Source organism: Rhinolophus sinicus, linkage group LG03 (genome assembly GCF_036562045.2).
Source record: "Rhinolophus sinicus isolate RSC01 linkage group LG03, ASM3656204v1, whole genome shotgun sequence".
Classification (NCBI taxonomy): Eukaryota; Metazoa; Chordata; class Mammalia; order Chiroptera; family Rhinolophidae; genus Rhinolophus; species Rhinolophus sinicus.
In genome coordinates, this window is record NC_133753.1 from 11,749,648 (window position 1) to 11,773,061 (window position 23,414).

Below are 23,414 nucleotides of genomic sequence, written 5' to 3' on the forward strand. Positions count from 1 at the left end.
GGTGTCCTGCATTTCTCACAAGCTCCCCGAGGGTGCTGGGGCTGCCTGCCCCGGACCACAGGCTGAGTAGCAAAGCTTTATAGGACCTCTCAGGGCCTTTTTCAGCTTTGGATTCGTTGGGAAAATCCGTATTTCTTCTAACAAGCCAATGAACAGCCTGTCAGTGCAGCAATTAGGTAAGCCAGGTGATCAAAGGCATTATGTGTTTCCTATGTAACAGTGAGCGGGTAGACCATTCGTTCTGGTGACATTTGTTGAACATTCACCATTAGTGACACCCCAAACTATATTTGAGATCTAGTGGGAGCAGCCACGTGAACTGTTCCATTCCTCCCCATGCTTCCAGCTGTTGTCAGAGGATCCTCAGGGTGGTCTGAGTTCTCGGCTTTGGGGCTTGCACACCTGTAAACCCAGTGTCATTGTCTCACCTGGTGGTAATTGGGCTGTTGAACTGTGTCGGGCCAGACAGCTCACAGGCCAGGGACAGGATTGATTCTCAGTGACAGTGACTCAGCCCGGGACCACAGGCTGCTTTTCACAGAGAACACCACCTTCTACTACTGGGCTGATTGGGAATCCCAGCCAGGAATGCAAAGGCTCCAGGTCCAGCACACAGCAGGTCATCAGAAATGTTGTTAACAATGAATTGAGATGGATTTCCTCAGTGGAAGCCACACTGGAACCTGAAAGACACTCCTCATTCCCCTCTGAGGGGTCAGTGAGGTGTGGCTGCTCCCATACCTGTCCCTGACCAGCTATGGCCGCTTCTCCATCCTTTCAGACTTGGTTCCCAGCTGACTCCTCTGGCTTCACATTTCCATGTCTCTCCTCCTAGTCCCCACGTGCTTCATTTAACACAGCTCTTTTTATTTCTCTTACCATTCTGATCCATGGCTGCCAAACCATCTCTCAGTGTAAGATTTCATTTCAACATACTTGCATCCCATCTATTATTTCTTTTACCTGGAAAGACGCTCACTTTGCTTCGGATGTTTGGCAGCCAACCCCATTCCCGCTCTCCGCCAGGCTCCCCAGAAGTGAGATGTGGAGACGGTATTGAAGCCCCCCAGGGCCTTTGCCCCCCTTGAGCCAATAATACCACGTGCTTTTCTGCACAGCTGTCTTGCATCCCTGCCTACACTCAGCAGACAAATACCAGGTTTCTGGCCTGCTGAGCCCAGGAGCGTGCATACACAGATCAGCACAAAATACCACATGTCCACGGTACCTGCCATTTTTTTCTGAATCAGCTGCCTTGCATACAGCATTTACGGATCCGCTAATTAGTGAGGGTTTTGTGTATTAACCTGCACATTTCCTCCTTGTTGTACTTAATGAGTGTATTTTTATACTGCCAAATAAGATTGGAGGGAATTATTATTATACTTTAGTATTTCTCCAAACTTTTCAAATTTATGTTCATTGCCAGTTCCTCATCAGAAAGCTTTGTGAGACATACGCGTATTAGATTTCAGAATTTAGAAATAGCTGCCCTTTTAGCTTCATCTTGGGCCCCAGCCTTATATCCCAGATTTCAGGCATCATTCCTTGAACTCCCTTTGGACGCTCGCACCTCCCCACCTATGCTCTGGGTGCTCCAGCTGCCTGCCTGAAGGCCCCTCCCACCCCAGCTGTGAAAGTCCCACTTCTCTGTCGTCTTCCAAGGCCCCCAGGCAGAACCTGTCTCCTTCTTTTGTGCTGCCAAGGAGCTTTATCCATAGTCGGTTTGTGTTCATCCCTTATGATGCGTCGATAACACTAGTCTGAGCTTTTGAGGGGAAGATACCATGTCTTATTCCCCTTTGGAGCCTCAGGGGCATAATAGGTGCTTTTAAAATGGTTGACAAAAGGATGAACAAATTCAGATTCATTATCGGGTGCTGTCATATAGTCACCTGTACAAATATGAGAGGAATAAACAGGTTACAAAATACATTTTATACACATGCGATGAGGAAAGAGATAGATCCTGCCTAGGATGGGGCGCGTGGGAGATGCATACCATGGGATGTTTACAGTTGGGCTGGGAGGGGCGCTGGGGAGCGCCTTCCAGGCAGGCAGGTGGACCATGAGCATAGATGGGGAGATGTGAGGTCTACGATGAGCTTAAGGGACGGTGTGTGGAGCCTGGGACACATGGGAGTGGGGCCCCAAATAAAGTTAAACTAGAGTGAGAGACTAGAGGTGAGTGTCTAGTAGTTGGGGACAGTTTCCAGGCTGATCATTAGACATTAAACCTAACTCTGATGTACTCCCTAAGGTGCCCAATGAAACGTCAGAGGGCCACATGCCCCAGAGCTTCATCGGGGACATGTTGTCTTCTTTCTAAACTAACCAAACATAGTTTGTTGTTTCAAGAGTTATCTGGGGATTCTCTAAAAAATTCCAAAAATAGGGTAAAATAGTATTTCTGTTTGTTCTAGTGAAAAGTAAAACCTTGATTAACTGGGTCCTTCTAATGACCAGAATTTTGTATGTGCCTGACCTTTGGGTGAAAAAGGCAAGACACAAAAAGTACAGACAATGTGATAGTATTTTAAAGAATGATGTTGGTATAGCCTAGAAACAATAATACCCCAGCAGCCCTGTTCTCCGACAGCCCTGCTCAAGTTTCAGACTCGTAATCTCCCTAAACCAGATATCCTGCCTAATATTTTTGATCAGGTATTTTTTTCTGATTGGACTGTAAACTTTGAGGGCAAGGGACTATAGTGAATACCACGTTCTGTTCCTCACAGTAGCTAACACAGATCTTTGCACATTTTAGGGTGTTACATATTTGGCAATGGATTAGAAAATACTATACGTACGTGTATGTCTTCCTAAGTGTCGATAGCGTGGTTAGACTATGTTAAGTCATTCTCCTCTGTTTCCTGTTCAGTGCCTTGGAGTCTGATGGGTGTTGGTTTACATTTCTGTTCCACCAATGACTGGCAGTGTGAACTTGGGCTACTACTGAATTCTCAACCTAACGTGCAGGGCTGTCTGTCATACGAATCAGTGATTAAATATTTGAAGTATCTGACAGCTGCTGTTGGTATTGTTATTTTACTTGTCTTGAAAGCAGAAGTTTCCTGGCTTGCAGCTTATTATTCCACAGTTGAAAGCTCTTGTAGTTTCTGGAATTGCCGTTTCATTTCGAAATTGATAGCTCCTATTACTCAAGGATGGCTTCCGTGAAGGGGTGCCATTTGACCTGAATCTTGAAAGATGAGTAGATCCGTAAAAAGCAGCAATGAATGGAAGAAGCATTCCAGACAGAAGGAACAGCATGTGCAAAGACTGAAGGGCATGAGGGAAGGTGACACTGCGGAGAAGTTGATCATGGCCAGAACGGGGGCTGTGCGTGATGGGCCGTGGGCAGACCAAGGTTAAGCCCCTGGAGCCAGATCATGACAGGTGTCGTGTGAGACCTTCAACTTGGTCTCTCAGTAACAAAGATGGGTATTTTAGCAAGTTTCTTCTCTTCTTTGTTAATTTCCTGTAAGTTTTCAATGAGTCTCTGAACAACAAAAAAAAATTATGAACTTTGAGCCCGGGACAAGGGACAGGAATAGATCATTTTCCCAGCAGGTGACTTCTTCTTATGCTTTAGAGAAACATCTTATTTGATTCATGGTTGGACTCAGATGATACGGCCAGCAAATGGTCTCAGCCTGGCCGTCTCTTCTGCCCTCTCTGTCAGGGTGACAGTTCCACGTTTTGAAATGCAGTCGATGCTGGTTTTTTTCAAAACAAGTATTTTCATAACTCGTTTTTTTGCCTCGGGGTTTCCGCGGTGGATTGAATTCATACTCTCTTTGGACATCAACCACTGCCAATTAATGCTAATCCTTGCTTGTGTGCTCCTCGTTTCTGTGCGAATGTAACACACACCCAGCCAGATGTTTTCCAACAGTCTTCAAATGTGTGAGCAGGGTTCGGCAAATATGATGGCAAGTATCACTTGGTCTGTTTTTGGTGGTGTTCTCTGCTTGTGAACAAGCTGAGGTTTGGGGAAATGGTGGGAAGGAGCACAGTCTCTTTGCGGCGGGGCCTCTGTCTCCTGCTGTCCTTGTGCTTTCAAGGGAGCGTCAGAATTCGGCTTGTCAGGGCCTTCTGCCCATTGTATGCGCACCTGGAAGAGGCTGAGAGCCTCGGCTTTTTCTCCCCTGCCTGTTTTCCAGCTCCTTTTCTGTGCCAATCTCTCTTTCATCCTGTTCCTCTTGCTTCACTTCCAGGTGCCTTTTCCATCATTTATGCTCAGCAGTTCTGCTATTGTTCTTCCTGTCTGATTCCCTGAAATCCAGCCCACACCTTATCAACTGCATATCCTGAGTCAAGTGTTTGAAAGCTGTTATTTCACGTTAATTAAAAGTTCTTTTTCCAGCCAAGAAGCCTTGCACAGAACTGTTCCCCCAAGCTGAGGCTTAGAGACGAGCTCTGGCATTTGTTACGTTGGGTACAGTTAAAGGACTCATGCTTGATTGCTCTTAGAGCCGCACTGCTGCCTGCTGTGCTGGGAAACCTTCCCCACCAGCTCCTGGCCCTCCCGGGGGCAGGCATGCTCTGAGCTTGGCTAAGCCAGAGGAACTCGGTGTGTCTCTCAGACCCACCATGGACCTAGGCGGGGTCTCCCCTGGCCAAAATTGCTTGGCAACCAGCCCTCATTCAGAAGGGTCTCTGGCCTCCGATAGGTCTCCACCAGAAGCTGACAGGTGACCCATTGGCAGCTTCTCCTTGCTTTGTAACACATCTCCCACTTGACCCCAGTTTGGTGGAAGATTTGGATGGAAAAGTACTCCAGCCACCTTCTGGACTCATGAGGATATCAGTAGGAGTCAGCTTCTGGCTCCTTAAAATCCCCTCCAGACACCCTAAGTGGCTGTCATTCCTTGTAGGTGGTCCTGGAAAGGTCTCAAGGAATTTCTACTTCTTCAGTGTTTTTGAGCAGAAGCCAAGTCCTGTTCTCACGTCTGGCCTCACTCTTTATGTCCACCTGCTTGTAGACCAGGAATTGCATCCTTCTCATTACCTTGTCCATCGTCCCATCATCCCAGGTTTAAGAAAGCTGCCACCTAGACACCCCCCCCCTCGGGAGCCCCTAGCGTCCCCTGGGGCATCCTGGGTTCCATTCAGAGGGAGTGGTTGGTGCTAACCCATTCCTGAGCTTGGGTGGTAAACGGGTCAAGACCACCCTCATTCTGTCTCCCTCAGAGGAAAAATGCCTTCAAATGAGGCTATCACATCTTGCGTCATTGAGGAATCCACCTTTGTATCTAACTCAAATCACTGGAAACATTTTGTTATCTTCTGTGGTTTATAGAGAAAGTAGTCAGTGAACAAATGCTGTTTTAAGGCCCACTGACCTCCAAGCACAATTCAAGGCACTTGTGGAAGTGAGGAGAGAGAGAGAGAGAGAGAGAGAGAGAGAGAGAGAGAGAGAGAGAGAGATTGGGGTTCTTTCATTGAGAGGAGAGAAACACCACCTAGTGAGAAGCGTTGTTACAAAGATGACACTGCTATTGTTTGCAAAGTGCCAAGCACAGGGCCAGACACACAGGAGGCCTTGCACAAACAGGAGCGCCACCCTCTCTTTTTCTTCTTTTTCTTCTTATTAACAACAAACACCAGCTAATATGATACATACTGAGTAAAGACTATAAAGGTGTAAACATGGTATCTGGGGAGACTTACTTGATGAGGTCGGGCTTTAGCTGAATTTACAAAGAATTAAGGAGAGATGTGGATGAGCAGAGACTGAGATTGAAGACATGGCACATGAATTCATCGAGTTAGGAAAGAAGCATAGCCTTTGGCCAGTAATTCTATTGGTCCATCGAGTGGGATGCATGGCACAGAGTGGGATGGTGAAATAGGAGAGGCCCAAGGGCAGAGTGCCTTACAGGACTCAATGAGGAATTGTGACTTACTACAGACAGTAAGGACACATTGTAGTTTCTTGACCTGGGAATGAAAATGATTTGGGGAGATCCTTACAGTACCATTTCTCAGAGCCGGGCAAGTCGGGAGAAGAAGACCCTCAGGAAAGTGTCTGGGCTCATGCTAGGCTGTTCACAAGAATGGCAGTGATGAGCCCAGGACCAAGACAGCTGATGTCTCCAGAGAGACATACATAGACTCTCGGGATGGGCTAACTCTGAGGGGCCAAGAAAGAGAAGGGTCTAAGCTAAGCGCTCAAGGGTCTGGATGGAGGGTGAAGCCATGGGTAGTAACCAAAACAGGGAAGAGATAGTGGTTGTAGAGTGAGTTGGTGAAGTCCTAGCCCCTAAATAGCAGGGCTGGGGAAGAATAAAGAGGGTGGGCCTTAGCCAGGTGCCCCCGTCTTGACGCACCTTCAGTTCAGGCTTTTTGAAGCTTACGAGGTCTGTTCACCTTCACACGATGAGGATCATTGTGGAAGGTTATTTGTAGATATTTACATCAACTGTTTAATTTTGTAAATAAATCAGGATTTATTAGACAGGAGTCACATCTCCAGTGTAATTCTGTAAGTAAGATTGGCTTTTAATGAATTTTTGAAGTTTCGCAGATAAATTGCTTTTGTTCTTAAAACAACATGCCCTTAGTAAAATCCCTGTGTTCTGAATAAAATTATCTGCTCTGATGCCGGTCACCTGACCACAAATGGTCCCGTTGTGCCTGCTTTTGCCTTAATGGTGAAACAGGCAAAGCCATAGTTGAGGCGGGAGTCCTGGAATCCTTGGCCCTGCTGCCACTCCTTCCCTTAGATCCAACTTTTGGACAGTTCATTCTACAATGAGTACAACAGCTTTCCGGGCTAAGCCAGGCCATGTTGTTCCGTTTGGGTGGGGACCGTCTGGTTTAAGCTGTGCTGTTTTCTCCCTTTGTCTCCCCACCACAGACTACTGTTTTCCAAAGTGAAGTTGGAGTCTCTTTGCCGGGGCCCAGATGAGGCACTTCTCACTTGTAAGCACATGTTACAGATATGGAAATCCTGCTACAACCTAACCAATCCCAGGTAAGAGGCCAGCACAGCCTGTTTTGCGTGGTTTTGCATGGGCCCCTGCCTGTCAGTGCCATCTCTGATTGGCATTTAGCAGCCATTGCCTCTGCCCCACCATGTACCACCGGGTCACCATGAACAGCAGATAACAGCTGTGGAACTTCCCATGTTCCATATTTAAGGGGATTTTTCTCCCAGTGGCTGATGAAATCTCCAAACCATGGGTTTATTTTGCTTTTGCTGCCATGGCGACCCACTAGGCTCAATTCACAACTGATAGTTATCTGATTTCTCTTAACTTCTGTGACATGTCTTATCATCTTTCTGGTGTTCTATAGATAGACTAGTCAGTTATATATTCCAGATAGGATTCTTACAGTAATATTTAAAGGACCTACGTAGACAACGGGCCACATCCTACTAAGGAGAGTAGAAATCATGATTGGCATGATAAAGTATAATTTTCAAGAGTTGAAATCATGAGTCAAACAAATAGAAAATAAGCATGTGTTAAATTTTTTATTTGCTTATTAACTAGTGAGGGAATCAATGAAATGTTAAGGCCTGTTCAAAGAAGAATTTGAAAAATATATATGCTGAAATTAATTTGCAAATAAATGCAAAAACATTATCTTATAGGACAACAAAATATACTGTTTGGGGTTATCTTTGCTGCGGGGTGGAAATCAGTTATCTCTGGACCAGACAAAATTCATTTGCCTGACTGTCCATGCCCTACAGGCTAACTTTGGCCTGCAGACCTGCTAAATGGCCTCGTCGGTCCCAGTCAGTCCAAGGGGATCACCCTACAGAGGCAGATAATCTGGGGGTGATCCACTAGTCAACCCCCAGCGATGCCACTGAAAAACACCCAATAACCTATTGTGCCCATTTTCAAGTCTTGAGCAATTTTTCCTGGCATACGTTTAGATTACTAAGTGTGCCTTGCCCTATAAAGGAAGTAATTTAATAAAAAGGGATGTAATGATTCAAGTGAATTCAAACAACTGCTTATACACTCAACATATTTTTCAAGTTCATAGCAAGATGCATGGATAGCCCACATTATGCTCTGAAAAGTCAGGAGCCTAAAAATGTCTAAGTCGAATCGTGAATGTGTACTAGTGGTGTGGCTTGCCCAGTCCAGTTCACCAGGAGGTGGGCACCTGGGCTGGTGGCCAGGGACTGCAGCTGCTGCCCTGGGGAGAGGAAAGATGGGATGGGCGATAGGGAAGCAGCAGAGAGCAGGTGGGGTTCAGTGTGAGATTTTGTTTTACAAAGTTTCTGCACTTAAAAAAAAAAAAGTTCAAAATCAGGGCCCTGGGTTTTCGTGAACTGACATTAACAGACCTGTGACTGCAGGCCCCGTGGGCAGTGCAGCTGGAAGGGAGGGAGCTCATCCTGGAAAGCCAGCCCCCTGTCCAGTTCCACTCCCAGCACGCAGCCACATGACCCCTTGCGGAGTTGGGGTCGCAAGAGTCAGACGAGAGTCCCCTTCATACCCACAGCCTGTGGCACGTCACTCTGCCCCATGTTCCATCTTCCTCTTGGTGAAAAGATAGTCGTGAGACTGGCCTCTCCTCTTCTGTGGGTATGTTCTGTAAATAAAGGTCATTTTAACTTTTAAAAAATTCTACTTTCCTAAGTCTTTAAGCAGAAATAGAAAATGCCCATCTTTACCTTCCCCAAAAGCCCCTCACTGCTGCTGGCCTATGAGACGCAGCAGGATTTGGGGGAGACTCCGCCACAAGCCCAGCTAATAGGAGAAAACTCCCCAAGCTGGCTGCTTCTGTGCTGGAGCACATTCCTTTGACTGTACTGCCTTTAGAAATGAGAAAATAAATCCATCAGCTTTCACATTGCCAATTTTCCCTCAGTTCTCCACACCTCTCCCACCTCCCCACATTTCCTCCCACTTAGCAACCAAGAATATTGAATGTGAGGAGAAAAAAAATAGCAGAATTGAAAGCTTTTTAAAAATACTTAACCAAATGCCTGGGCTGTGTCCGTACTTCCTCCGTTTCCTGAAGGATCTTTCAGGGGCCAGAGCCGGGAGGAATCTGGCTCCAGGCGCAGAGTCTGGATGGCAGGTAGGGGTGGCGGGAGGACGACCCAGGCAACACTCCCTCCAGCTTCTCCTCCCACCTGCGACTCAGAAAGCTTTGAGGGAGGGGCTGGTAATCAAGCAGCCCCTTATTAAAGGAACGTCCTGTTTGTTTGTTTGTTTAACTTTATTGTATCTGGGATGTGAGTAACTGTTTCCCCTGTAGCCCTTACCATTGTACAAATTTAGACATCCTCCCCGGTCAGGCGCAACCCTGGCAAGAGAATAAAGCACCGCGGGCGGGTGTGTTGACAGGGATAGCACACTTCCAACAGCCTTGAGGCTGCCATCAGGTCACACCGGCTTCTAGAAAGGGGTAGAATCTCATGAACAAGTGCGTGAGAAGCATCCCCGCTTAAAAAAAAGAAAACACAGGAGCAGAAAGTGTCTTGGCAGGAGGCAGCTGGTTTCCCCCTGGAGAAGGTCCACACTGACTTCCGGAGCCTGATCAATTGTGCGGGCGCTTCTGTTCAACCTGTCAGGGCTTCCCATGGCTCCCCACCCCCTCCCAGCTCCATCCTGAGGCTGACAGGAGCCTCCGGAGCTATGCGACGAGGAGGCACAGAGGATGACAAGGGCAGTAATGGGGCCAAACTGAGACTAGGCCCAGCTTCGTGTTCTCTACAGCTCGTTCCTCCTCTTTATTTTTGCCTGAAGGAAAATCACTATGAGCCGGTCGCTGAACTGAGCCTTAGACAGCTTGCAAAGAGCGTTCCACCTGTCGTCTGAGAGCACATCTCTTGCAGCGAGCAAACTGGTGGGTGGCGTTCTCTCGAGCGTACATTTGGCAAGGGATCTGTCATTTCAGAAGCCCGTATTTCTTTCCCCAGGTCTGCAGTTTGGCTTGCATTGGAATTGCGCTTGCATAGAAATCTGTCTCGTGTCTTATCTTCTCTCTCTTAGTGGTGTACGAGGCCCCCCTCAGTTCTGGTGCATTTTGACTTGGCCACTTAAGGCAGTGTGACGTCTGGCCAGAAGGTCCCAGCAGCCCCTGACTGAACATGACAGCATCCAGCTAGGGATTGTGGTGTCCTTCTCTGCCGGGACTCTACTAGGCCGTGTGTCTGTGATTGTCAACCCCGGCCTTAGCCTTGCAGGGTAGCTACTGCCCTTTCCACTTCATGGAAAATAAAATGGAACCTGAACAAGACTAAATAAGTTGCCCAAGTTTTCCCAACTAAGTAAGTCGTAGAGCTATGATTCCAACCCAGGTCTGTCTCACATTTAAGCTCCCTCCACCATGCATGCTCCCTCTCTGAGTTGACAACCAACTTCTTTTGTTTTGTTTTTATTTCCGTATTTCCCCGAAAATAAGACCTAGCCGGACAATCAGCTTTAATGCGTCTTTTGGAGCAAACCGTAATATAAGACCCAGTATTATATTATACATATTATATTATATATTACACCCAGTCTTATTTTACTATAAGACCAGGTCTTATATTAAAGTTTGCTCCAAAAGACACATTAGAGATGATTGTCTGGCTTGGTCTTATTTTCGGGGAAACACGGTTATTATTGGTAACCACTTCTTTCCCCCTCCTCTCATTGCCTCTTGGGCCATCTCTGTCGTGTAGCAATGAGATTGAAAGAAAACGTTTTCTTCCTGATTCTTACTTTAGTCACTTACTAATGAATACCATTTAAAGTTGCTGGGGTTTTTTTTAAAGACGATTGCTTTGCTCTGAGCTCAGCTGGAAGTTGGACACCCCATTTCATGCTAATAGTGAACAACCGTTTTGGTGGAACTTTTCCTTTTACAAGGTAGGCTCTCATTTCATCTTCAAAGTAGCCCCATAAAACAGGCAAATGTCCTGTTATATCATATCCACTTCACTGATGAGAAAGTTGAGGTTCAGGGATGTTGGGTACTCGCCTTGTCTCTCACAGTCCAGCCTTAAGAGTCCTGGGGAGGAACAGGCATCCCCTCTCCCATCTGCTCCACTTGCGTCTCCTATCCAAGGCCCCTCTCTTACATCCAGTATTTACTGTGTGCCAGGCCCTGTTTCAGGAGCTGGGAAGAGGCAAAGCTGTGACAAGAACTCCAGGGTTCTGACTCCTAGCCCACCGCCAGCTCGCCTCTTGTTTTTAACCTCTGTGTGGCAATGGACGATAAAGGATTTCCAAGAAAAGCTTCCAATTGCCACTATAATTTTAACCATCACTACAATTTACTCTGAATTTTCAGTCCTAATGGGGAACAGAAATTACCTTGTTGTGGGTACATATATGGGTATCTTCAGCCTATGTACCATGGATTTGGGGTTCCTTCCAGTTTTCTCTCCCTAATCCCTCTACTAGAATGCCTAACCAGGATTGGTTTTCCTTCTCTTCCTGCCGTCATCCTTGGGGGTTGCTCCTGGCAGCCTAATGGCCAGACAGAGAAATGGGGAGATAACTGGGCTGTGATGAGGGGTGTCAGGTCCACAGGAGGTGCCCAAACAGTCAGTGTCCTAGAGGGAGAGAGGAAGGCAACCGCAGGCTTTCCAGAGAGACTGGCCAGAGTGAGAGAGTTAAGGAAACTCAAAGGCTGGCCAAGGCCTCCCTTTGCCCCTTCTTCCACATTCTTTGGGTCATGGCAAAGGCAGATCTTGATTGGTTAAAATTCTGCAACCTGTAAATGAAGAACTAAAAACTGTTTAAAGCATCCAGCAAAAGTCTCCATCAGACACGACATTCAGAATGGAAATAAAAGCACCTCCATTTTGAATAGTTAGTTATCCACATGTACTATTCTCAAAAGGAACTATGGATGATAAACTAAGGAAGGTAACTGAATATAGTTTCAGCAGGTTGAGGGGAAATAGATGCTACTGTTATCGGTTGGTGAAGTTCACAAGTTAAGGGTTTTGTTTTGTTTTTTTTAATAAATTTTGTTGGGGAATATTGGGGGACAGTGTGTTACTCCAGGGCCCATCAGTTCCAAGTCCAGTCGCTATTTTCAATCTTTAGTTCCAGGGGGCGCAGCCCACCATCCCATGCGGGAATTGAACCAGCAAACTTGTTGTTGAGAGCTCACGCTCTAACCAACTGAGCCATCTGGCCGCCCCTCCGGCAGCTCAGTGGCAGCTCATTGTCTTCAATCTAGTTGTGGAAGGTGCAGCTCACTGGCTCATGTGGGAATCAAACCAGCGACCCTGTCATTCAGAGCCCGTGCTCTAACCAACTGAGCCATCCAGCCGCCCCACAGGTTAAGTTTTTGGTTTCAGTTGGGGTTTCGAACTTGGGAGTTGCAGGAGGTCCTTACCTCAGCTTCCCCATACCTACCATTACAACAGAAGGCTGACAGTAAGTTGTCTGGCAAAATTAGCCAGCCTGAGGAACCTCAGGTGCATGTTTGTAGGTATATGTGTTTATAATGACACCTGGCATGTGCCGAGGAGTTATAACCCCTCCGAAGCCTCATGACCTCAGTTTACACGGTTCTATATAGGAAGATAATCCTTAACCTCATCGGACAAGAAAGTCACTGAGGCACAGGGAAAGTGGCCTAGCCCTAAGGGACTAATTGTTAGAGGTTGATGTAGGATAAGAACCCACACTCCCAGCTGCGTTCCAGGACCCAGCATCACACATGGCAGCCAACCCTGTGCTCTGAAACTTGGTGAGATGAAAAGCCTGCAGGATTATGGCTGAAACAGACATTTCTGATCCACGTCCTCAGATTTGGTCCACCAAAAAGCCAGGCAAGCCAATACCTCATGGTGCTGTGTCCTGGAATCCCCAAGGTGATGAAAATTAGCACTCTATTTTGAGATAATGTCTTCTGGAAAACTCCTAAGTGGAAAGCCTTTGCAATATTCAGATTTTTTTTGGTAATATTTTTGGTAATGTTTACATTAAAAAACACGTACATGAACAGAGCAATGCTAGAAATATTTAGTCAGTAATGTGATTGATGAAAATTTGCATGGATGTTTATGTTGCTTTCTGCTCAGAAATATGTATTGTTTCTAGTTGTGGAAATAATTAATAGAACAGTTTCCAAAAAAAACATGTACCCAACGATGTAATAGGTATAGGCTGACAAGTAGTCTGTAACTAAAGCAAGTTTCCTTCTGTTTCCTGCGGATTTCTCTAACTACATCACTGAATGTGGGAATTGCAGCCTGGAGACCATATTAAGTTTCATACCAAATCTTGTTTGTAACCACTTTTAGCAACAGCTGCCTAGAGGAAGGAAATTGTGTCCCTTTATTGTAGAATTTGAACTTCTTTAAAAAAAAAAATATCACTCTTAGAGCCCCCAGATTGAAAAAAAAAAAGGTTCAAAGAAAAACATTAAGGACTCAAAGCTCAAGAGACAGATACGCTTCTTTTTGGAGCCTCTCTTATGGAATATCATGATGGAGGAAAAAAGAAGACTGCGATTGTTTTTGCTTCTTAGCATTAAAAACAAAACAAGAAACAAGGGTCTGTATGAGCTAAGGTCCCTTAACTGTTTCATTCCAGTGAGGCCTGATGTGGCCCTGTGTGTGGGAGCAAGTCGGCCACAGGAGCGGGAAGCGGGGAGGGCACCTGTCTGCCGTCTGGCGCCAGAAGCCTGCTGTCTTCTTTCCACCCGACCTTCTGCAGCTCAGGAGGCTTGGATGGAGGCTTTAGCTCCAGCTCATTTTGTGACCTCACACCTCCTGTTCCTCACCTGTTATACAGGAAGGAGTATCAGCCATGCAATTATCTGAAAGGCCTGTTCTGAGACCCAAATGAGGCCATGACTGTGCTCGCCCTTTGAAAAGTAGGGGCCAGGGGTTCTCGAATCCGGCTATACATTAGAACCATCTGGGGAGCTCTGAAAAATGCTGACTGCCCCAGGAATTCTGTGGGTCTTTCAGTGTGCTGGAGTGGGACCTGGCCATCGGTGTTTTTTAGAAGCACCCTGGGTGATTCTCCTGTGCAGCCAGGACTGCAAACACTGGTGTCGAGTGTCCCGGGTTCGTAAGAACTACTTGAGCTTGGTTGGGGTTTATGAGTTCTCAGACTTCGCAGCATAGAATGCCATTTTCCGCTGCAAAGTGGATAGACAGCCTGGCTTGTAGTTTTCATTTTTATATCTTATAATGATTCAAGAGAGGCTAAAATTAGCAAGAGTCTGTGGATGTGGTTTAAGCCGTGTTTGTGGTATTGAATGCTGAAAGGAATCCCAGCCCAGGCCGAGCAGGAAGCAGGATGCCTTGTAATCAATGGAAAGGTGCTGAAGGACAGCAAAAACGCATTTCAGGAGTTGGTATTGGTTGATTTTGTTTCCTCCCCGCCCACCCTTCAAATGACTGACATTTGTAGCTGTGTTTTGCAGTGATTCCGGACGTGGGAGCAGCCTCTTAGATAGAACCATTGCTGACAGACGACAGCTTAATACAATCACTTTGCCAGACTTCAGCGATCCTGAGACAGGTGAGAATAAATAGCCAGAGGGGATGGAGTGGCCTTGACTGCGGGCACGGCCCCAAGAGATGTGGGGTGAAGACAGCCAGGGACTGGGGTTGGGAAAATTCTCATGCAGATTGGTTAAACTCTCAATTAAGATGCGTTTTCTTCAGTGTCTTTCTCAAGTATCTGTTCACAGTGGAGGAAGTAATATTGCATGCCCAACAGAACTCTTTGAAATCTATTTTTCCCCTTACTCTTGGAGCCTAAAATTCAAACTAAAATTAGATTGTTCCCATCTCCATCAAGCTTCCCCCCTCTGCTTTTCTGTTTCTCCCTCTTGCTTTAGATTTCAGACCTTACTGAAACCGAGGTTTTGATTTCTAATTAGTTGCACATATGAACACACATACATCCAGCAAAAGACCCTGTAGGGAGGCAGGTGGGTTCCGAGCTTCTGATTCTACAGGTCCCATATGGCGGCCTGTGCACTCCCTGCCTCGGAGCAAATGTTTACACCTCGGCATTTGTGTTTCCCCATTTGCCTAAGTGCAGAGGAATAAATATACTTCTGTAATTTCCAACTCTCCAAACATGTAATTCTAATAGTGATACTGACTATTCAGTGGCAATTTGGAGGACTCGACAGACCCACAAAATGTAAAGAAATTCACTCTGCCTTGAGCCTCAAAAGTAATGTCAGTGCGGTTGGAACCTGGTTCTGTTGCTTCTCCCGCTGCCTAGGGGCCTGTGTGAGGCTTAATCTCTACCTGGGTGTGCCTGGTCTTTTATGGGCTGGCATCATGAGGGAGCCTCCAGCTTCTTCTGCCCTTGTGCCAGGTCCCAGCTCTTGACCAAGCCCTTCCAAAGAAAGCTAGAGAGCGGCCGTGAGGCATACACAGCCATCTCCTGGAAAATCCTCAGCTGGGGTGGGAGAGCGAGGGCCTCTGGGAGCCAGGTGTGATACGCAGGCCCGTCTTGCAGCTGCCTGTGGACTGCAGCTCTGTGCCAGGCTCCCTTTTACCAATTTAAAGTTGGCTTAAGAAATGTAATCCCAGGGCCCTGGGGCTCCTAGGTCAAAAGAGCACTGGGCATTGGTTGGGAGCAGCACAAATCGCAAATGAGGGCAGTTTCACATAGCTGGCAGCCACTGCTCAAAACGTGGACTGACTGAGCCATAGAGAAAATCTCCCCCTGCAATGGCCCGACCCCTGGAGAGGTTGATCAGCAGTCCTTGGGGGGCTTAGACTGCATGCAAGCTAGCCAGACTCTGACTTGCAATCGCCCAGCAAAGTGCTGCTCGTGGATCCGTCCCGTCCTGCTGGAGACACGGCTAACCATCTCGTGGCTGGAAAGGGAGGGTCAGGCTGTCAGGACGAGCCCCTGCAAGGAGAGGCCCCAGAGAAGAGGAGGTGATGCCGATTCAGCTGCTGTGGCTGCCCAGGGCTGTTTCCCTCCTGCAGCCCCTCCCCAGGGTCCTGTGAGAACAGTCGTACTAAATTCAGACCCCTTTTCCTCCTCTGGCATGGACTTTAATTTCCCCAAGACTTGAAATCACATCACATTGAATACAGATAGCGGCAGAAAGTGAGTGAGGCCCTTGTTATCCATGCTCCCCTCCGCCCCTTGGGACATGTTCCCCAGAGCCCTCAGGAGTCTCCTTCTTAGGTTAAACCTTCTCAGATGCCATAGTGTCCAGGTGAGGTGTGTCTATGTGGCACAGTCGGGGTCGCTGCCCCCTTGTCCTTAGTGGTGTTGATGCCCTCTGCTCTTTCACTCACTTCAGGAGCCCACGGGGTTGGAGTCTGGATTGCTGGTGGAGGCGCCCTTGAGTAATAGGAGAAAACCACAGCGTGCCGGGCACTGGCCAGTGACCATTTTCTTGTGCTTGTTGTGGTTGTACTGTCCACAGGAACCCCTCTGAGGCTCCTTTCACCAGCCCTGGCCCCAGAGCCCCACACTGTTGGTTTACACACCAACAGTTACTTACTCAGAAGGCCAGGGAATCAGAAAAATGGAGGCCCCGTTAGCAGGCCTTATTGATTGCAGGCGGGTTGTAAATGAGAATAAAACATTCTGAAATGATCCTTTCAATCAAAGAGACTTAAAAATTGGGGAAGCTCACCTTAAAGTGGACAAAAATGCCTCCATCTTGATTACTAAAACCCAGTACTGTAAGTTCAGCTCAGTAGGCCAGTGCAGGAGGCCAGCGCATTCTTACTTTACACCTGTGGGGACGGCCTGTCTTGCAAATGACCCACAGGTTTTGTTAACTCTAACTCAGAAGGTACAGAGAAGTTTTGCTTCTGTCCCTGCCCCTCCATCTCGTCTTTCCCAAAAGGTAACCGTTTTTATTAGCTTTTCTGTTCACCCTTCCAGTGTTTTTTTTTCATGCAAATAAGCATAGATATTATTTCCCATGTCCCCTTACATAAAAATTGCATGGTCCATATGCTGTTCAGCACGCGACATTTTTCACTTCATAGCATGTCCTGAGGATCCCCCCTACTTTAAAGGGCACGAGCAAAGCGACACGAGCAAAGCCATACAGTGTCTGCATCAGCAAGGACCGTGGCCAAAGCCACGGCGAACTTCTCTGGCCGTGAACCTGCCAGTTCTGACTCGCTCACTGTGTACACTGACTCCTTTGTGAAGCCACAGGCCCTCTTGGGTCACTTGTTTTTATATTCCAGAACTAAAATGTATTTCCTGTTTATTTTTTAATTTTCTATTGTGGAAAATTTCAGATATGCAAAATATATATGAATCCCCATGTGCCTACCGCCAGCCTTCAGCAATTAGCATTCTATCTTCCATTCATCTCTCTTAGCCGACACGTAGTTTTGTAAAGTATTTTAAAGAACATCCCAGATATCATATCTCACATTCACAATTTCAGCATATGTGTCACACAGATAAGAACTATTTAAAAATGTAAGCACGATACCATTATTACACATCTAGGTCATTATTAAGTGCAAGTTCAGTTGCATGATTTTGGAAGTGGTTAATTAACTAGCATATGGTTTCCCACCTCTGAAACTGTCCCATATGCAGATCTGTAGAATCACATAAGGGGAACCCATGCCCAGAAGCTTTGGACTGGCCAGTCCACTGTGGCTAATAGAGTGGACATTGTTTTTATGAAATGAATGTGGCGAACTGAAAAAGCCCTCCTTGAAGAACATGATTTCCCTTCTGATACCACCTCTGGCTCTCCTGCCCCCCACCTCTGTCATCTGATGGTCCCCGCCATCAAAAAAGAGGAATCCGATGGGGTGACAGTCGTAACTGCAAAGCCATGAGTCATCGTCCTTTCTCTGGAATAGCTGGTAGTTCCTTAAATAGAAGATGAAACACTGTTTTTCTTCCTTTGGCCTTAGAAACAGGATGTGGAATAAGGGGATTTATCTTTAATCACTGGTAGATATTACTGGTCACCTATCCAAAGCAAAATCATTCCATGAACTTGAAAATTTGGTCTATTTTGTCTGGGTGGTGTCTCGGAGGTGGTCTCCCCATCGCTGGGTGTCTCTCCAGGTGTAAGACACGAAGGAGGCAGCCATGGCTTCCTTCTCAAGAGCCCAGCCAATGCACCCCACCACAGACCAGCTCAGAAAACTTAGCACGCTATTCTCAGTATGCTGGGACTGTGGTATCTTGTTGCACCTTAGTATCTACACCTAGGAAATCCTTAGTTTTCAAATAAGCTTTACGTAAGTGCCTCTCATAAAAAAACAAATCTAAGAAAAGTCAAGTTCTAACCCTTTCCAACTGCAAAGCAAATAGTTTCCTTCAGAATGTCCTGGATGTTATAGATTAAAGATGTGTTCTTTTCAGTGGAACATCCTGCTGAATCTGGGCTCAGGTAAATCTGAGTTATTTTTATCCCATGGTGTTGTGGCAGAACAATTAAATAACCAGTGGAAAAACAACCAATTGGTTTTCTTCAAGTAACACTTGTATTCTATTGTCAAAAAACACTTGTATTCTATTGTCAAGTAGAGGAATGATTGTGTATTACATGACCTCATTTTCTTTGCAGCTTATGTGAGTATATTAAAACCTAGTTTATTTTTTTCTTTGTGTTTCTAAAGGTTTTTTTTTTTTTTGCCTTTATCCTTTTTTTTTTTCTCTTTCACTTTTTTAGTGTCAGATTCCTCCTCCTCTTCTTCTCTTTCAAGAAACGAATCTCCTCTCCACCTGTTTGTATCTTCTCATCTTCATTCTCATCCCAAACCCGATACCTTTGTGTGGCCCCCAGCAGCCCAGTCATTCAGTGACCCAGGCCCCCGCCAGGAACACTCTCTGTGTAAACATGGTTTATGGTTTTTCCTTTCTTGTTAGACCTGCTTCATTTGCCTGATGTTTCATTTTCTGATAATCTTCCTAACTGATAAGCTGGATAAGAAACTGCCTCAAATCCATCTGAGCAGAAATCCTTGCTAATTTGAAAATCCGAAAGCTGTTTGGGGCAGGAGGAGATATTGGTGCCCAAGTTCCAGCCTCCTCTTTGGAAAGGAAAGGAAACCTGTTTGGAGCAGAATAAATAGAAGCTTTTCTAGAATACTGCTCCTAGTCCTCGGGTACTTCTTGCTTTCCTAGAGTTGATATAAATACATCAAAATTCTGTTTTTGAAAAAGGCAAATTAGAACAATTGGCCAATGATAATTTATTCCTAAATATTTCTGGGTTCCAGTTTAGAAATTGATTCGACAAGTCTATGGTAATCAAGCTAGTATTCTGAAGATAATGACCATATGCCTTTGAAATACGTGGTTCTCTGTGTGCACTGAAACCACACAGAAAGCTTTGAAAACTGCAGCTCCTCTGGGGCCCACCCCAGAGTTTGGTAGGCCCAAGGTGGAGCCCAGGAATCTGCATTTATAAACGTCTTCTTACCATTCTAGTGCCAGTGGGGTAGGCACCACATTGTGAAAAACTGTTATAAATTGTTTTCCCTTTCCAAGGAAGGAAAATGTGGGATTTGTGTCATGAAACTATGTAGAAAAACGGAGCATTATTTTAATCTAATCCTGCTTTTAGGTAATAGAGAAATTTGAAAGTCCGTTTTAGGATGTTGGGGAACATGTCAATGAAAACAAAATCCCTGTATTAAAATGAAACAGCGGTTGATGAAGTCCTTAAATGGGACTTAAATATGGATCTCACCAGGAGAGTGCACCCTGGTTTTATTTAATAATGTTCACTTTACCAGCAGCACTGCCAGAAAATTTAATCTCTATATTCATGATTTCTAAGGGCTCATCTTTGTTCCAAATGCTCAGTTATATACTGAACAAAAGATCATTGCCAGAAAGGACTACTTACTTTCTCTAAAGAGTTCATCTTTCGTATGGCTAACCTGCTGTGTAACACACACACACACACACACACACACACACACACACACAGTCAGGGCCAGAATGAGGCTATCACCTAAAACACATCAGCCAAACCAACAAACACGATGACCTTACTTGTCTGCATACTCGGTGTTCTGACCTTGGCCTTAATGGCAATCCCAGTTTTTATGAAATGGAAGATGAAGAGAATGCTTATAAACTGCTCATGTTGTTTTTAATCCACTTCTTAAAATAGACATTTTCCCTTAAAACAATGCCTAGGGGCAATTGCCAGCTTCAGTTCTTCCAGAAAAATTGTTTTTTGCATTGACTTTTGACCAGTTTTTTTAATCATTAAATGGGCTCTGACTGTTCTAGAAGAACTTTATATGTTCCCACTGCCCCGTCCACTCTTGTGGGCACAACAAACCCACCAACCTCCACACCCTGCCAGTATTTATCGCATTGCATCCCAGGGACCCTGTGTTCCTTTAAAATCGAAGTCCTGTCTCATCCAATGAGGCACTTATGTCAAATTAATTAGTAAACTGTCAGGGCGGTGAGCACCCACTGGGCTTTTTGCTGAATGTACTACGTCCTAGGCAGTGTTCATTTGTCTGTATTTTGTGCAGCTCGTCTTCCATCCTTAGGGAGGAACTAGCCAGTTACCAGGTAGTTTAACTAAGACTGAAGTGCCCATTAGTTAGAGAAGGGGAAAACATACCACACATTGCTGAGACATATAGAATTTCCTAATTAAAGTTGCTATGAATTTGAATCCCAACTCTTTCCATTAGGACAGATAGCTAAGACCTAAAGTTTTATGACTTTCTCCCTCCAATCCTTTGACCTAACAGAAATGAAAACTAGCCCAGCCCTACAAACTGTTGAATCATAGAGTTAATATGTGGAAAGACCTGAAAACTGTTTGATTACTTTCTGCTTCCCTTTGGAATTTCCCGCCCTGGAAACAAAACACGTTACATGAATTGTTCAGCTGTCATGTGTTGGGCGAGCATTTAAAATACAGAGGGGAATGCCCAGTTGGCCGTTCTTTGGTTTAAAAAAAAACAAAACAAAAATCATTGCTAGTGGGGAAATGTGTCCCATTTGAATTGAAACCTGATTCCAGACAGCCAGACTTACAGTTGGAAGGTTATTAGAACTCTATTTGCTTTTTTAGCCTTAATTTTGATTTTTCAAATGTTTTGTTTCTTGGTTTTAATTTTTGGTTTGATTTGTTGTTCCAAGGCAACTCTCCAGATGTATACTTTCATGGTTTTCCCTCCCTTTTTTCAGTTAGTAAGTAGTTTACCAATCTATCTGTTAACCTCTCTGAGGCGTCTCCAGAATCACGCTTCCCTCCACCCTGGAATGTGTGTTGTGGTTGTTGGTTGTTGATTGTCGGGAATGTTGAGCTTCCACCTGCCTGCCCACCCTGCCACCTGGGGCTCATCTCTCCTGGGATTCTCACGCTTCCGCTGCAGCTTGGGTTTAAATGCTGAGGAGGCAGTACTTGTGTGGGAAGGACTACAGAAGGAGGCAATGCAGGGAAAAGGCCGTGGATGAGAAGTGTGTGCAGTGGGTGAGAAGTGTGGGCACCCGTCTCCCCGGTGTGGATTGCCTGTAAATTTGGGGTAGAGGCAACCAGTTCAATCTTGAGATTCCTTTCCAGTTCAACCATTATTGCTCCATAGAAGAGCAATTCTGATCATTAATTTTCCTAAAATAAGCTAAACAGACATCATAAAACTTTATCTACATCTACCAAGATTTAGAGATGAAGCAATTCCCTGGGTGGAGGCCTAGTGTTTTCGGCAGTGTTCTTTTAACACATTAGTGAATTATCACATTTCCAAGGCCTGTTTCTCAGACCACTGATTTCCCTGGTCAGATATTTTGGGCAAATAGTGCATCTCCCTCCTAGAGACTCACAGTTCACATTAGTACATTAAAGGCTCTGAGAAGTCCAGCAGTTTAAAAAACTTCAAGGCTCTCTTCACTTTGACCCAGTGTTCCCCAGCTGATTTCATCATTTTCCACCCTGTGGAATCACTGTTTCAGGGACTGCATCTTGGGAAATGCTAAAGGGTATAATGAGCCAATGTGCTTGAGGTCTGAGTCGTTACTGCTTCTGGCAAACATACCCCAGGGAGTTGATTTCCCCTCTGAAATCCAGCTCAGCCTAGCAGTGACTTTATTTTTTTTTTAAAAAGTCCATAACAGAAAAGAGGTATGTGTGGTATTGTCCTCATGTTAGGGTTTTTCAGGGCGAAAAAAAAATTTCATTGCCAGGGTCCTTTCAATATCAGACTCCGCAGATTCCTTAAAAAGATTTGACTTTCAGAAAGTCAGGTTACATTCAAGTCATCAAGCAGCCAGCCCTTGGTAGTTACAGTCAGGCTTCATATTTTTTTCCTGAGGCTTGATGTGTTTATACAAGGTACTTGTACTCTCTATTTTCCATAGAAGCAGCTCCAACTCTCTCAAAGGTCAGGAAACCTGGTTCAAGGGCCAGTTCTGCAGAGGGACCCAGGCAACTCACTTAATCTCCCTGGGCCTTAGTTTCCTCTTCTGTGAAGACGTAAGTTTACTAATTCTTCTGTCCACACGTGCCTTTATGGTTTGCTGCTAAGTGATCCCGATTTCAGGCCTAAGTCGGGTACCCTACTCCCCGAGCTGCAGCCCAGGCAGCTGGGGCTCCCAGGGGAAGGTGACCCGCCAGTGGAAAGAGCCGCACTGGAACACAGCCACACAGGGCTCTCTCCACATGCCCAGCACTGCTTAGACTTGAGGACCCTCGGCGCCCCCCATTCTTGAGTCATCATTTTGGAGAAAAATGTGTGTTCACGTTTTAGTCTCTTCTCCAAGAATGTGCTAAAATCACGAAGGCCGATTCGGGTTCTTGGCTCAGTTTTTCATATCACTGGTTCTGGTGAAAATGCTGCTTTCTTTAGGAATGCAAAACAGGGAGAAGAGAGTAAACAGGCTAATGAAAAAACACACCTCTCAAATGCAATAGGTTGAGAAATAAATTCACGGAAGTCCTTTTTTCTCTTTCCATTATGGCCGGCATTTTGTTATTGACTTTGCATTTTCTAACATTCAAAAATGTACGTCATAATCAGGAAGTGACTAGTCAGGGGGTCGATTTCACCCTCTGCTCCCGCTTAAGAGGTTTCTTTTCATCTATATATGGAACAGTCCTCTATTGATGACCCCTCGGCCTTAGAGGGGTGGCAATTTGAGAAATTCACCTCTAATGATTCAAACAAAGACCTTTTCTTGTTATTTTAATTAAATTAAAGTCTCCTTAATTAGTTCTGTGGTGTCTTTAAATAAGATTGAACGGGATTTTAGGAGATTGACAGGTCAATAATAACTGGCTCTCAGATAGAAGTTCAGGAGTCTATGTCCAGTAATTAGAATTCCGCCCAAACCTGGGAAGCTGTTCCCGCACATTCAGAGATAAACACAGCCTTCCCCAGACAGAGGGGCACTTCAGTCCAGACACACAGCGTCCTGAACGTGCACCAGGGAGGGTTTCAATGGGGGTGGGAGCACCTGCCCAGTGTGGTCCTCCAGAAGGTACTGTCTCCAGCCAAAGCCAGGGTGCGGCTCGCTGACAGCTGG

At 45.7% G+C, this 23,414-nt stretch overlaps 1 protein-coding gene across 11 annotated transcripts in view; it reads left to right on the top strand.

The window, feature by feature from the left end:
• Nucleotides 1-23,414, top strand: part of TTC7B (tetratricopeptide repeat domain 7B) — a 238,820-nt gene that overhangs the window by 160,525 nt on the left and 54,881 nt on the right. For 4 of the 11 annotated variants that reach the window (XM_074327041.1, XM_074327048.1, XM_074327042.1 and 1 more), the window contains 4 exons: nucleotides 6,866-6,982; nucleotides 14,365-14,462; nucleotides 18,586-18,747; nucleotides 21,033-21,083. In XM_074327041.1, coding sequence (XP_074183142.1) covers nucleotides 6,866-6,982; nucleotides 14,365-14,462; nucleotides 18,586-18,747; nucleotides 21,033-21,083 — 428 coding nt within the window. The remainder of the gene's footprint in view (nucleotides 1-6,865; nucleotides 6,983-14,364; nucleotides 14,463-18,585; nucleotides 18,748-21,032; nucleotides 21,084-23,414) is intronic. The other 7 variants (XM_074327044.1, XM_074327045.1, XM_074327046.1 and 4 more) reach the window with 5 other exon arrangements.